Here is a 16277-nt window from a genome sequence, read left to right as displayed (position 1 = left end):
ATTATTCTGAGTGAAGTATCTCAGTCCCAAAAGGACAAATACTGCATGGTGCCACTGTTATAAAACAGGACTGACCTCAGGGTTGTGGGGAGACTGAGAAAAATGGGTTCAATAATGTATACTGCATTGAAACAGATGAGGGAGAAAACTGTTTAAAAGGGATATGTGATTAGGTATTTTTATCATGCCAGGAGTCCAGAGTGAAGGCTGCATAGTGAAGTGGACCTGGGGGAGGGTTTGTAAAACGATAAAAGAATTTTTCTTTTACTTTTCCAGGAGGGTAGTGTACTAGGGGGGAGAGTTGGGAGAGAGAAAAGTGCAATGAATGAATGAATGGAAATCCAAAGTCTCTGTAAATTTTCATTGAAATTAATACTAAATTTTAAAAAATTAATAAAAAAGTTAAAAAAAGAACATATATATGTATGGGTATATTTATACATACTCAATATATACCACAGACATTGATAATTGTCAGAAGTAAACAATGTCACTAAGAAGTGTACAAGAGAAAAAGAATTATGTGCTAAAGTATATATAATTAGGCAGCAACCCTAGAAAAATTATGAAGCCAAATTTGAATGATCATCAAAAGCACAGTGGGATACTAGCGAACGTAACTATTCCGTAACATGTTTGATTATATCTGAAAAAATCTATAACTCTCCTTTACAGTTTGTGTGCATATATGTGAATACAGGCAGAGACTCATATACATGTGCATATAGCTCAGTCTTACCTTTTTAAAGTAAATCTTATCTGATCATGATGTAGCTTTTAAAAAATACAAATACAAATAGCTTATTCTTTACCTAGGATTTTCTTATCTATCCATTTCATAGGTGAAAGGAACCTATAATTTTCTATTCTTGTTTAGCTTTGGAGTCAAGATTATACCAGCATCATGAAATGAATTGGGCAACCTTTTGTCTCACTTTATTGTGTGGAACCAGGTGTACATGTACCTTACAGGTTTGGTAGCGTTTACCTGTAAAAGTGAGCACAGGGCCTCCTTTATTGGTTGTTATATTTGTTTACTAGTGGTGGCCTAGTGGTAAAAAGTTACAGCCAATCCTGAGGCACATGGTTTGAATCCACCAGTGGCTCTGTATCGGAAAGATGGGCACTCCTCCTCCTGTGCAGTTTACAGTCTCTTGAAGGTCAAAACCAGCTTGAGGGTCAGCTGTGAGTCGGTTTTGACTCCAAGGCAAGCAACAACCGAGCTTCATAGTGCAGTCTCACAGTCAGGTGGCTTAAAATAACACAGACTCATTGTCTTACTGTTCTGGAGGATGAAAAGTTGAAATCAAGTCAAGGAGGGGCTTTGCTCTCTCTGTAGACTGTAGCGAGGAATCTTGGCTGTCTTCTACCTTGTGGGAGTCACCTGTATTCCGTGGGGGTCTCCTGTGTTCCTTGTCTATGGCAACATAACTTCAGTTATGTCTGTCTTTAAATCGCGTTCTTTCCTCTGTATCTCTCGGTTCTTGGTCTTTTGTCCTTTTATGAGGACTTCAGTTGTTAGATTTGGGTCTGCCCTTTTCCATATGACTTCAGGTAAAGTGAACTATTTCCAAAGACCTGTTTCCTGATAAGGTACATTGACAGGTACTGTGGTTAGGACTTGAACATACTTTATTTTGAGAACATAAATTAATTTATAGCAGCATGAATAGTGTTTTAATTTTTGCAGCAGTTATTGACCTATTCAAATTTTCTATTTCTTCTTAAGCCAATTTTGGCATTTACTATTTTTCCAGAAATGTGTTTAAACAGATATGTTTATAATTTATAATAGATTTTTACTTTAAAATTGGTTTCTGTCTCTACACTTTTCCTTTTTGTGTGTTATTTTTTTGCATCTCTAATTTCTGTTAGGTTAATATATTTGATCAGTCTTTTCAGAGTTTTTACTTTGGTTAGCATCTAATATTCTCTCTTTCATTCCTCTTTATTGATTTCTGGCCTTTTCTTTACTTATGTTTCATATGAGAAATTTGAGGGCTAGAAGATAGGCCGCTTCCTTGGCTTCAGAGTTTAAAAGAACAGAGCCATATCTTTGCTTTTCACCTCTCCTGTAAGTTAACTGTCAGGGCTTCCTGGCATTGTAACTTCTTGTCTGTAGCTATTAATTGGGTTTATTGTTTCTCTTACCAGGGGGCAGGAAAATTCCTGTATTATACTTGCTCATTTTTCTTTATATGGCCTGGGACAGTGCTTTCCTGTAGTGAATTGCCAACTGCTTGTTACTTTGATTCAGTCTGGTGATGTGAATAAAGACCATTGGAAATCTTTCTGTTCTCACTGGCCAAGTTGCTTACTCTCCTGCTGTGTGATTAACTGCCTCTGAAAACAGCTGGAAAGTCAGCTGTGGGTTGCATCTGACTCTAAGGTACATAACGACAGTAATAAGTACCTGTCGCTTCATCATTTCCTGATGTAGTTTGCAAATGTTAATGCAGGTTTAGATGTTCATTTATTGTGAGTGTGGCTCATTGGCTTGTGAATGCAAAGGTTCTTTCTGTAATACATATTTCTGATGTTGACAGGGAAAACACTGGAAGAGCAAGGAGTGACGCACAATGTGAAGGCTATGGTGCTTGAGCTGGAGCAGTCTGAAGAGGATGTGAGGAAGAACTCTCAGGCAGAAGAAGAAGAGCAAAATGAAGCTGAAGTAAAAGAAAAAAAAATTCAGAGGACCAAGAGAGGCCTGGAGATACTGGCTGAGAGAGGTACATAGGACTTTGACTGACTGAAATATGTTGTCAAAGGTGCACGCCATGGAGCTGGGAGCTGTCATATTTCTTGCTGATTTTTTTTGCCCTAACTGGTCTGATTTTTTTACAGTGGTGTCTTTTTTCAGGTCTTGAACATTGGATAGTGACGGTCTTTTTGGTTTTCTTACAGCTGAGATGGTGGTGGACCCAGACACTACACCATACCTAGACATAGCCAACCAGACAGGCAGATCCATCAAGATTCCCCCCTCAGAAAGGAAAGTAAGTACTAGAAAAAGCTATGGTTAGTTCTTAAAGTTGTTGTCAAAACTGAGGTATTTTTCTAATTATTTTATCCTTTTTTTCTTTTTTCTTTTTTTTTTTTAAATTTTTATTGTATTATTTTTAGGTGTACCATCAAATCAGATCTGACTGGTACAGGAGGAGATTGCCCCCTCCTTCTCCAGCAGAGCATCTGGCGGATTTGAACCGCGTACCTCTGGGATTGCAGTGCAGTTGTCTTGCAATCCTTTTATCTTTGAATACTTGAAAGTTTTCTGTCTTGAACCCTGTACATAAGTCTCAAGTCTGTGCTGTGCTGGACGTGGTGGGTCTCTGAGTTCTCAGAGAGGTGTACTGACTGCTCTGTCTTGTCCTCTGACTGTGATGTTGAACACATCTGAGAGCATTACCCACTGCCTTCAGGATAGCGCTCCTCCTCTGGCAGTGCTTAGTTTGGTTTGGCTTATGTTACCAGTGGCCCATGTCCCTAAGAGATATATCTGAAAAGAGAACGGTAGTGCAGGCAGTTTAGGGAAACTGACTGGTGATTCTGACCCTTTTCTTAGGTCCCACCTTGCAACATGCCCAAAGTATGTTAAATGAAGCTTCAGAATCCTTGCTTCCAAGAAGCAGTCTGGTTTTACCCTCTTTAGGGTGAACCTATTTGTTCTCTTGCAGTCCGTGGTATATTCAATACTCTTCTCCAGCACCAAAGCTCAAAGGCATTAATTCTCTTCCTATTATCCCTAGTCATTGTCCAGCTTTATGACGCTTAGCAAGTAATTGTGAAGAGTATGGCCTTGATCAGGCACACCTTAGTCTCTAGACTGATGTCATTGCTCTTTAGTACTCTGGACCCTGACAGCAGACTTTCCCAATGCAATTCATCTTTTGCTTTCCTGGCTGCTGGTACAAAAACTAAAGCTTTAGTTTGTTTGAATTATTGTGTTTAAAATAGAAGTTTAAGGTTAAGTTTTAATAAGAAAGCTATGCAATAGAAATGGTGAGTTGATTTCCCCCCCTTTCTAGAAGTGTTAGTGATTCTGTTTTATATTAAATGATGACATCTAGATCTCATTGGGAAACCTTTGTAAGACTGAATTACATAAATACTAAATTCTAAAACAAGCTAATGAATTTAAAACCTTTCTGGATTGCTGTTGTTGTGAATTGACCCATAGCTGACCCTCCACCAGGTTTTCAGAGACAGTAAATCGCAGGGAGATTGTCCATCCTTCTCTCATAGAGCAAGCAGTTGGTGGATTTGAGCCATGTGCCTTTGAGATTGCAGCACACTTTCACACAGTAGGCCATCAGAGCTTCCATAGCATCTTTTTATCAGAACTTTAATTTTTTTAATTATCTTTAAAAAAATTGTTTTGGAAATACTATAGTTGACAGAACTTCAGAAAAAAAACATGATTAACACTAGAAAATGAAATAAATATTCCCTTTTTTAAGGATATGAGCTTTACTGACAACTTTCTTACAAATTAGGTCTTAACAGAATGCTAGGAGGAAGTATAGAGAAGCGGGTACTATAGTAAACTGATGGATCTGATATGGTAGGTGCTGATTATGACCATGTCAAACAAGTTCAATTGAGTATTTTGTTTTACTGTTAAAATAATTAATCGTATTTGCCTTCATTTTAGATTTTAGCTTTAATTGTGATTCAGCTTGTTTTTACTTTGTTAGATTTTTGGAATGAATATACTTTTAGTATAATTTGTTTTATTGTAATATAAAGTGATTTTTAAAAATCTGCCTTTTTTCCTAGGCTCTTACATTGGCTATGGGATATCATGAGAAGGGCAGAGCTTTCCTGAAGAGAAAAGAATATGGAATAGCATTGCCGTGTCTGTTGGATGCTGACAAATATTTCTGGTAGGAACATTTGTAGTGAATGCCAGTTTTAAGGAAGATGGCCCAAATTCTACACAGCACCCTCCCTCCCCCATGTACACTTCAGACTCAGATTATCAAACAAAGCAATGCTTACTGTGAATAGTAATGGTGCAGACCAGTTTAGGAATTCTTTTTTTCATATATATAATTGATTTCCCTGTGAAGAAAGTAACTGTATCTATATTTTATCTTATTTTGGTGATTTTTTAATTGGTTTGCATATATTTGTATACATTGTTTCCTTCATATACACTGTTTTACACAGTCTTTTATTTACATTGTACTTCATGTAATCATTCATATACATTGTGTTTTATATAATGATTTTATATACTATTGATATCTACTTCTATACATGTTATTACTTTTTCTCCAGCAAACATACTTCTTTTTTGTGATACTTTGTTAGCTGAACTAGTTTCCCCTTCTCAATTGTTCACCTAAGGGTGTGGTGAAAACATTTATAATTATCTCCAAATCCATTGTTTTAATAGTGGCTGGTATAGGGTGGTATTCATTTATTCATTTTGAATTTTTTATCTGGGGTTTTCTATAAAAAAATTTTTTTCTCTCTTGTTGTGTACCGTCAAGTCAGATCTGATTGGCACAGGAGGAGATTGCCTCTCCTTGTCCAGCAGATCATTTGGTGTATAAAGAAATATTTTACTTCACCAGCGTAAAATGTGTGTAGGAAACAGGATAAAATCCTTAGTCTTTGCTTTTATTTTCTTATTTTCAGAGTAAATAAATTTATTCTCTCATATCTTCTAAAGATGATCAGTTAGATTTTTTTACCCCAAGTATCAGTACAAACTGGTTTGAAAGCTCAGTGCTTAAACTGCCCGTCTTTAGCCTGCTGGTGGCTCCTGAGTTCTCTGAGATGATTCTGGCGATTCTTGTAGAAGTTTATAGTCTTTCATCTCAGGGGTACTCAGAGTTACTCATTATACGTTGGTCATTCCTTGCTCTAAACTGGGGATCAAAAATTTCCTAAGGATTCATGGATCCTCTAAATGGAAAGTTGTAGGTAGACACTATAAGCTAGGCATATCAAGAAATTAGAAAATAGACTTGATATTTGAAAAGGTAAAAAGTTAACAATTTTAGTATTCTTCCTCATTTTGATAAATTCCCAGTGTAATACTATATTAATTGAGAAGATGAATGCAAATGTTTTTAGTATATCAGTTATACAGATCAGTTCCTTTGGGTTTTAAGTGAACAAATCTCACCTTAAAATAACTTGGGCAAAAAAAGAATTAATTATGCTCGAGCCTGTTTTTTGCAGTAACTATGTCAGTCCTCTCATTGGGATTTGCTTAAACATGTGAGCCAATGTCAGAGGGACCTGACCGCCAACAGAAAGAACTGGAAGTGGAGCGTTGCTCTGGACTGCAGTTTTCTCCACCAAGACCATCCTAGATCTAAGAGAAGATTGATGTCAGGACACATGTACTTTTCCAAGGAATGTCAGGTCCACACAGGTTGAAGGGAGACAAATACTCCCTCCACTTTACCCTGAGAACCAACGGAGAGAAAAATCTCTTCTCTAGAGATGGTATCTGAGTTTAGATTTCTTACTTCATAAATTCTGAAGCTTGAGTGACTCATTATTGAGAGTTGCAATATTGAAAGCTGCTATAGGCAATAAATTGAATGCCTCAGGAAGCATTAAAAAAGATGGAGGTAATATGCAGAGTTACTGTGCCAAAAAGAATAGAAGACACTGAAAAATTTTAGGAATTACCATGTTAGCAGGAGCCAATGGTAATGAAGGAGGAAGCTGAATCTGTACTGAAGGCATTGGCAAAACATAAGACCCCAAGAATTGATGGGATGCCAAGTGACTTGTTACAAGTATTGATATATCCCTGGACTCTCTTATCAGTCTGCTAGGAAATTTATAGGACAGTTGTCTGGCCAACAGATTGAAACAGATCCATATTTGTTCCTGTTCCCAAGAAAGATGATCCAATAGAATATGGAAACTGTTGAACATTATCATTAATATCACATGCAAACAAAATACTGCTGAAGATTATTAAAAAATGTCTAGAATAGTACATACATAGGGAACTGTCAGAAGTTCAGGCAGGATTTAGAAGAGGTTGTGGCCCCAGGGATATCATTGCTGATGTCAGATGGAGCTTGGCTGAAAGTAAAGAATACCAGAAGAAAGTCTATTTATGCTTTATTGACTTTGCAAAGGCATTTGACCGTGTGGATCATAATGAGTTATGGCTAACATTGAGAAGAATGGGAATCCCAAAGCAGCTTAATTGTGCTCATGCAGAACCTGTACCTGGACCAGAAGGCTACTGTGAGAATAGAAAAAGGGAACACTGTTGTTGTTGTTGTTATGTGCTGTCGAGCCGCTTGCGACTCATAGCGACCCTATGTACAATAGCCCTAAACTCTGCTCTGTCCTGTGCCAGTCGCGCTGTCTCTGACACACCCATCCCGATTACCCCAGTCACTGAATCAGTCCACCACATAGAGGGCCTTCCTCTTCTGCTCTGTCCCTCCACCCTTCCAAGCATGATGTCTCTCTCCAAGGATCAGTCCCTCCTTATAACATGTCCAAGGTATGTCAGATGAAGCCTCAGAATCCTTGCCTCCAAGGAGCTGCCTGGTTTAACCCTCTCTAGGATGACACAGTGCAATTCTCCTTTTCTCATGAAGGATAATGGAAAACAGTAATACAGGTACAGGAAACTTCACTTATTTAATTTTCTGTCTATTTTGTTCTCTCTCTTCTCTGATAGGGTCAAGTCTCATTACACTTTCTGTTATCTGTTGTGCCATCAAGTCAACTGTGATTGATAGCAACCCTGTGAATGATAGCTCTGAACCCTGTCCTATCCTAAGCCAACCTCACTATCTCTTACATAACTTCCCCCATAGCCAGAGCCCTGTATCAGTCCATCTCATCTAGGGTCTTCCTCCTGTGCTAACCTTCCCCTCCACCCCCCATCAAACATATCCTTCTCCAAGGTTGTAGAGGATGCTTATTTATATCTTAAAGAATAGTATTCTTCCTGTGAATAAAAGAATTTTATCAATGTGCTCTGTTTTGAGACCAATAGCAATTTCCCCATTTTAAAGCCAAGACTTCCACTTTTGGCTCACATGGAGTAATGACTGGACTTATCCTCTACTGAAATAAGACTTTGGAAAAATATATGTGAAACAATGGCTTTTAAGCAGCAGGGAACCCTGATCCCCTGAAACGGGAAGCAAACAGTGTGAACTCTGAAATTGCTCTAGTTTACTGCCTGGAGGGAGTTCCCACTTTGTAGTACAGGACCAGGAAAACCTAGGTGGAGCTTCTTGATATCACCAGACTTGAAGAGATAAAATTAGAAATTCAGGAGACGTAGGTGGGTGGAGTTAATAGGACAGTGTAACTGAGAGGACTTAGTGACCAGAAGGAGCATTTAAGAAATACTCAGAGGGTCTCCTTTGAGTTTTCTGACTAATGATCAGCACATGTGTGTGAGGGAACTTTCCAAAGCTAGGGAAAGCATTTCCCAAAGAAACAGATACTCTGTAAGCAGAGCTCACAAAGGCCCTGGGATAGTGTACATTTCTACTACTCAAGAGAGGACAGCTTCAAAATTAAGGAGTACTGGATAAAGGACTTGGAAAGACACTGCTTCAGTAGTAGGACAAATGTAGCCCTAAAGGCTGCACTGATTTTTCCTAACAAAGCTTACGTGCGTGCAGTCATGGAAAGAACTCAACTGTTTGTCGGGTGACTATGCTGGACTAAGCTCAAAAATACACAGGCTCCAACTAAAAATTACTATGCAAACAGGACTTTCTAATAAGAAGTGTAATGAGATGAGGGGGAGAAAAAAAAAATCAGTACAGACATATCCAGAAATGACACAGAAGATAGACTTAGTGGATAAAGACACGGAAACAGATTCTGTGTGATCATGTTACATGAACACATGAAAGCTCTACAAAAGACCAAGATAAAAAATGCATTGTATAGGATTGACAGCTTATTGAGCTTTGGTGGTCTAGTGGTAATGAGCTAAGCTGCCATACCAAAGGCACACGGTTCAAACCCATCAGCTCTGATCTCCTCCACTGTGATTAAATTGCCTCTGAAAACCTTCTGGAAGGTCAGCTAAGGGTTGGTTCCAACCTGATGACTTAGAACTAAATCAACAGTAGGAAATTTAATACTGAAGAAGAGAAGATTAGAAAATTTGAAGACAGAGCAGTTAAAACTAGCCAAAATGAAACGGAAGGAAAAAAGATTAGAAAAAAAAATTAATAGAACATTAGCAAATTGTGGGACAGCTCTAAGCATCTTAATTATGTTTATTGGTATTCCTGGAAAGGATCACCAGGGGGACAGAAAAAAAAAATTGGAAAGAAAAATTTTTACCAGCTTAGAGCCGACTTGATGCCTTTGAGCTGTGGTGTTGGAGAAGAGTATTGAATATACCATGGACTGCTAGGAAAACGAACAGGTTTGTCCTGGAGAGTTCTCCTTGGAGGCAAGGATTCTGAAGCTTCGTCTGACATACTTAGGACAAGTTACAAGGAGGGACCAGTCCTTGGAGAAGGACATCATGCTTGGGAGGGTGGAGGGACAACACAGGAGAGGAAGACCCTCAATGAGACGGATTGATACAGTGACTGGGGTACTAATGGGGGCAGGTGTGTCGGAGATGGTGAGATTGGCACAGGACAGAGCAGAGTTTAGGGCTGTTGTACATAGGGTCGCTATGAGTTGCAGGCGACTCCATGACACACAACAACAAAAAGCAGCAGACTGCCTTGGAAGAATTGCAGCTATAGTGTTCCTTGGAAATGCTGATGGTGAGGCTTTGTGCCATGTATTTTGGCATATTATCAGGAGGGGCCAGACCCTGGGGCTAGGTTAAGCAGATGGTCATAGATAGAGGAGGACTCTCAGCAGGATGGGTTGACAGTGGCTTCTCTGGAAGGGTACAGCATTGTGTGGATGCCAGCGGCTAGGGCAGTATTTACTTCTGTATATAGGGTCTCGCTATGAGTCGAAAACGACTCGACGGCACATAACAACAACAACAACAACAACAACAACAATAGGGTCTCTGAGGCAGAGCTGACATAACAATACCTAATAATAGTAAAACCACATCAACCCCAAGTACAAGAACTGTAATCGGAACTACACTGTGACACAGTACAATTCCTTAAAGCCATAATGAAGCTAAAAGATTTTAGCCTTTCTTTTAAAAAAGAAAAGTTCTTTATTTTCTTGTAAGTAATACCCATTTTATATGAAAAAAACAAGCCACAACACAACAAACCCTTTAAAGTTACAAGGCAAAACACAATAGATTTCTGTTACACAATTGGCTAAAGCCCAGATGAGTTTGGCCCAAGGGAAGTTTGATCACTTTTATTTAAATAAAGATTATACATTTATTTTAATTGATGTTTTAACCATGAAAGTGGTAAATTATTTGATCTCTTGTATAGGCCTATATATGCATAATTAGTTTTTAAACTGAAGCAGTGAAATGGAACTCCTTGAAGCAAGGCCCGTTCTCTTTTCTTTTCTGTATCTTGTCTGTATCTCAGTTTTTGCTGAGCTTGAGATAAACATGTTGATTTTATTTTCTACTGCTATCACATGATTTCTGTCCGTGCTCTTGATGCTTAGATTAAATCAGAAAGCGCCTGCTCACACATAAAGACATAAGGAAAATGAAAACTAGCAAAACCCACTTCTCTCATATAAAAGGTGGGAAAGTCTCCTGCCACAGAAGTCAGAATATTTCCACAGTCAGATCCATAAATGTCATCTTGAGTGTAAAAGGTCAGACCACAGTCACAAAAGGTTCTCTTCTCTCAAAGTTAAGTTCTCAGACTGAGCAGAAGATTAAGAGAAAGTGCCTTCACTCAACCATGTTGTTGTTGTTGATGATTGCCTTCAAGTCCAGCATGACTCATAGTAACACTATGAACAAAAGACCTGAAGCCTTTCTTTAACTATCATCATTTATCAAAGTTCATCGAGTTTCCAGAGGCATATTGTTTAGGAAGTGGATGACACTCCTCTTTCCAAACCTGACTTAAACTGGGAGCTCCACTAAACACTGTCCACCATGGCTAACTGTTAGGGTATTTGACACCCAATGGCACAAGGTTCAGCATCACGGCAACCCCAGGTTACTTCAGTACAGCATATTGACAGAAGAGCGCTATACCACTTAGAAGAGTGTTCCCCCAAAATATAATAACAGGTGAGCTCTGGTGGCCTAGTGGCAAGAAGCTGCACTGTAATCCCAGAGGTGTGCAGTTCAAATCCACCAGATGCTCTGCTGAAGAAGGAGGAACAATTGCCTCCTGTACCAATCAGATCCGATTTGACGGTACACACATAAAAAATAATAATAATAATAATAAAAAAATTTAAATAAAATAAAAATACACACCCCATCCCCACCCCCGCTCTTGTTGTATTACCGTCATTTGCTGCAGTGTGTTAAGGGATTCTCAGCCTCATCTTGAGCATTAGAATCATCTCTGGAGAGTCTTGAAATACAGTGTCCAGGCCTCATCCCTAGAGATTTCTGTTGTAAATAGTCTTAGGTGGAGTCCTTATGTTAGTATTTCTCAAAGAAAAGAAACACCACCACAAAATCCAGCCAAAACCAAAAAATGTTTCTCATGTTGAGATGATTGTAATTTGCAATCAGGATTAGACGTGTGGCCTGTGTTTGCTGAGCATTTCTGAACTAGTAGCCCAAATCGCTACTTCCTGCCAAGACTCTTTGTCCAGCCTAGTGAGGGATGGGTAGAGTCTTTGTTCCAGCATAGCAATGCATGAGTGGATTTGTGTTGTGGATAGATGGTGTGGTAGTACCCTGTTTTTCCTGAGCCCTAGTTCTGTTGGTTGTGGTTTAGTGTTTTGTTTTTTTCTTCCCACTGTTTCATAGCTGTAAGTCTTTGAGAATACATCATTGGCTGGCAGAGAATTCCACTCATTGGTAAGACACCCTCTCATACTGCTAATTCCAATGGCACCTTCTCCTTCTTCACAGTGAGTGCGGCACAGAATTGCTGGACACCGTCGATAACTATGCAGTACTCCAGCTCGATATCGTGTGGTGCTACTTCCGCCTGGAGCAGCTGGAGTGCCTTGATGATGCAGAAAAAAAATTAAACTTAGCCCAGAAATGCTTTAAAAATTGCTATGGAGAGAATCATCAGAGATTGGTCCACATCAAAGTATGTTGTTACAATTTATTTTGTCTATTTTTGAAGCCACTTCTAGAATTTGTGTTTATTCCTCCTAACAGCTTGACACTACTTTTATTTGATAGTAATATAGACAGTGTGCTTTTTAAAGTGATATATTTAAAGGTAATTGTGAAGCATTTTACAGCCTAGATTGATTCTGTGTGCACAATGCTTAGCCCAGAAGAACACTGCTTTCTCCTACTGGACTCTGTGTGGTCATGCTCAACCAAGGAGAACTGGTGACATGTTGATACCTGGTGGAATTTGATGGAAGATTTATGTGTAGAGTACATGCTGTGGCCAGTAGTTGCCACGTGAATGGAATCATAGCTCAGGAGCTATGATTTGAATAAAGTTTGGTTTGTTTGTTTGTTTGTTTGTTTGTTTGTTTGTTTTCTCTTCAAGTGATTGCAACAAATCACCAGAATTCTGCTTGGAAATTGCAGGGGAGAGTAAGACAGTCCTGGTTTGCATTTTTGTCCACTTCTCCACTGACGGGAACCACCACTGTCCTGCGTGTTTCAGGACAGGAGGTCTGATACCGTGTCTTCTGGGTGTCACAGGGAATGTCACTGTGTCCGGAGACTCTCACTTTTGTCATTAACAATAGTGAAAATAAAAAATTGTTAGGAATGCAGCTTTGCTTCTGTGATTGTTATGTAACTAGCATTAAACATAAGATATTTATCCTTTTCTTTTTTTCCTTACAATTTTAGGGAAATTGTGGCAAAGAGAAGGTGTTATTCTTAAGACTTTACTTGCTTCAAGGTATCCGAAACTATCACAGTGGAAATGGTGAAGAGGCTCGTGAGTATCTCAACAAGGTGAGAGAATGAATCCCAGAAGTTGTTAACCTTTCACTAGACTTTCATTTCCAATTCCCAGAAGTTAGTATTTTAGGGAATTGAGTTTGTGGTTTATGAAAAACATGTATCTCTCTTCCCATACCATAAACATAAGGTACAGAAACTTTATAAATTGTACGCCAGAAATAAAAAGAAACTTCAAAACTCAGCAACTTCCCCTGGGTAGCAGTTAATTCTGCCTCCTCTAATAGTAGAGGTGAGCAGGCCAGCAGAGAGGGAGAGAGGGTTCAGGATTTAATCTTCAAAGAGATGGCCCAGAAACTGGAATACAGTGTCTCCTTATGTCACAGGGGCTGGAACTTCACCATCCCAACCAGCTGCAGGGATATGAGGGCTGGAAAGTGGGGTGCACGGGTCAATTCCAGGGATTTTATTACCAGAAAGAATACAGATCCCTCCACAACATTCACCCTGTTTACTGGTACTATGGACAGGATTCCTGTTGTTCACTCTTTTGTAGCTGATTCAACAGCATTTGTCAGCAGTATTACATATAGGGAGCTCTGGTGGACTCGTCTGTAAGGAGTTATGCTGCTAACCCAAAGGCCACACCTCTCTAGCAGTTCGAATCCGCCAGGTGCTCCAAGGGAGAAAGATGAGCAGGCTCCTCTAGTGCAATTTCAGCCTCAGAAAACCTACTGGAATGTCAGCTGGGAGTCTGTTCAGTGAGTGAATGAGTGTAGAAATTATGTCAAGTTAGTGTCTGTTTTTATATGTGTAAATTGATACTAATAGGTAATATTTAGAGTTTTTCTTCTAAGCTACAATATTTGAATTTACTTTGATAGTCTAAGGTCTTTTAGTCTTAAGCTTTGTATGAAGTTTAACATAGAGTAATAGGATTCTTAATTTTTTTTCCCCCCTTTTACAGGCACGTCAACTCTTTAAAGAGCTTTACATTGATCCATCAAAAGTTCATAATTTATTACAGCTGGGATTTACAGCCCAGGAGGCCCGACTGGGCTTGCGAGCATGTGATGGGAATGTGGATCACGCAGCCACTCACATCACCAACCGCAGAGAGGTATTGATCTAACCCTGCCTAGCTGAGACCCTGCTTGCTCTGTGAGTGGGTTGTGGAACTTGAGGCAGTTAGATTTTTCTCTTCTGAGGCAATTGGGTTTTAATTGCCTTAATAACCTTTTGTTGTTAACTCATAGGGACCCTATGATCAACAGATCTGAAGCCTGTCCTGTCCTATGCTATGCTCATGATCAGTCTCTGACACGTTAGAATCCATTGCTGCAGTCAGTGTGTCAGTCTGTCTGCTTGAGAATCTTCCTGACTTTCACTGACCTTCCACTTCTCCACGTATGATAACCCTTTCCAAGGAATAGCCTTTCCTAACAACAAGCCTGAAGTAAGTGAGACAAACCTTAATCATCTTTGCCTCCAAGGAGCACTCCTTCATCTTCTCCAAAACATATCGATTTGTTCTTTTGGCACTCCGTAGGATATTCAGTACTCTTCCAGCACATAGTTCAAAGATATCAATTCTTCTGTTATCCCTTTTCGTTGTCCAGATCTCAGCATCATAGCAAATGATTGAAAAGACCATGGGCTGGATCAGGCATACCTTAGCCCTCAAACTGACATCATTGCTTCTCAGTTATTAGGGGAAGTTCTTGAGTGCAGACTATCCCAGTGCAGTATGTCTCCTGATCTAATTGCTGATACCAAGAACATTCATTGTGCATCCAAGTAAGACGAAGCCATTGACAATTTTAATCTTTACTCCTTCTATCCTGATGTTGCCTATTGGTCTAGTGATGAGAATTTTTATTTTCTTGATATTGAGATGCAATTCACATTGAAAGCTGTATTCTGTGCTCTCCTTCAGTAAGGTTTCAAGTTGTCTTCACTTTCAGCAGGCAAGGTCATGTCATGTACACAATGTAGGTTATTGATGAGTCTTCTCCAATCCTGATGCCATATTCTTCTTCATAGAGTCCAACTTGTTGTTAAGTAACATCATGTCAACTAGACTCATAGCAACCCTGTGAACAATAGCTCTGAACTTTGCTCTATCCTTCACTATCCTCCCCAGCTCTGGTATACATGCTTGGTCCCATTGTTACAGTTGCTGGGTCAGTCCATCTTGTTGGGGATCTTCCTCTCTTTCTCTGGCCTGCCACCTTTTCCAGCATCATGCTTTTTTTCCAGGACTAGCTCCTGACACCATGCCCAAAGCATGTGAGAAGAAGTTTCATCACCCTTGCCTCTAAGGATAGATTTAACTTCTATTATATTGTTCTAATAATCTGTTGCTGTACTAGTAGCAGGCAGTTTTTATTATAATGGCTGTGTAGTAGATTTTGAGATCAGCCGTGTAAGGCTTCCTACTTTATGTGTTGTATCTTGCAGTCGTGCTGTTTCTAGGAAGTCTCGTTTTCCCCCATATAGAGTTGATTACTTTTCTAGCTCTTTGAAGAATGACGACAAGATCCGGATTATAAGTTGCTTTTGTTAGTGTTGACATTTTCATAATTAATCCACGAGCATGGCCTGTTCTTCTATTTATGTAGTCTCTTTGGGTTTCTTATAGTTGTGGGTCAAATTTTCTTTGTACAGCTCTTTTTGTATCTCTGGTTAGATGTATATACCTAAATAGTCTTTGGGTGGCTATTGTAAATGTTATTTTCCTTATTTATCTTTTTTTACTTTAGAGGAATCATTTATTTTTATATATTGCTCTTGAATCCTGCCACTTTCATGAAACATTTGATTGTTGTTGTTAGGTGCCCTTGAGTATGACCATGGTGACCTTGTGAATAACAGATGTGAACCCTGTCCTATCCTGTGCCATCCTCACATCTCCTGACCCACAGGAACCCATTGTAGCAGTCACCGTCTCACTTTACCTTTGCTGACCCTCATTACCCCATCTTTTCAGGTCCCCATTAGATCTTTCCTAATTCCTTCACCCTTTTCCTACTACATTCATTCACCAGACTCTTTTTTCCTAATGATTTCCAACCTTCCCCATGCTTCTATTCCATAACCCATCCATTCCCTTTTTGGATTTTTATACACATCTCACTGGTGGCCTACTGGTAAGCTACACTTCAGTCCAAAAGGCACATGGTTCAAATCCACCAGCTGCTCCATGGAAGAAGGAAGGACAGTCTCCTCTCAGGCAATTTATTGTCTCTGAAAACCCTCTGGAAGGTCAGCGATGGATCAGTTCTGATTCAACAGCAAACAACAGCAACTATTATTAATTATTAACATTGTTGTTGTTGTTATGTGCCAT

At 39.3% G+C, this 16277-nt stretch overlaps 1 protein-coding gene across 2 annotated transcripts in view; it reads left to right on the top strand.

Moving 5' to 3' along the window:
• Positions 1–16277, top strand: part of NUB1 (negative regulator of ubiquitin-like proteins 1) — a 36947-nt gene that overhangs the window by 8551 nt on the left and 12119 nt on the right. For both annotated transcript variants that reach the window (XM_006895142.1, XM_006895141.1), the window contains exons 5-10: positions 2547–2729; positions 2905–2996; positions 4777–4883; positions 11960–12146; positions 12875–12982; positions 13896–14048. In XM_006895142.1, the coding sequence (XP_006895204.1) occupies positions 2547–2729; positions 2905–2996; positions 4777–4883; positions 11960–12146; positions 12875–12982; positions 13896–14048 (830 nt within the window). The remainder of the gene's footprint in view (positions 1–2546; positions 2730–2904; positions 2997–4776; positions 4884–11959; positions 12147–12874; positions 12983–13895; positions 14049–16277) is intronic.

Source organism: Elephantulus edwardii, unplaced genomic scaffold, assembly GCF_000299155.1.
Source record: "Elephantulus edwardii isolate Elephantulus edwardi_28Jun2011 unplaced genomic scaffold, EleEdw1.0 scaffold00161, whole genome shotgun sequence".
Classification (NCBI taxonomy): domain Eukaryota; kingdom Metazoa; phylum Chordata; class Mammalia; order Macroscelidea; family Macroscelididae; genus Elephantulus; species Elephantulus edwardii.
The sequence above is the reverse complement of the archived record's forward strand: the minus strand, read 5'-3'. Positions and strand labels throughout refer to the sequence as shown.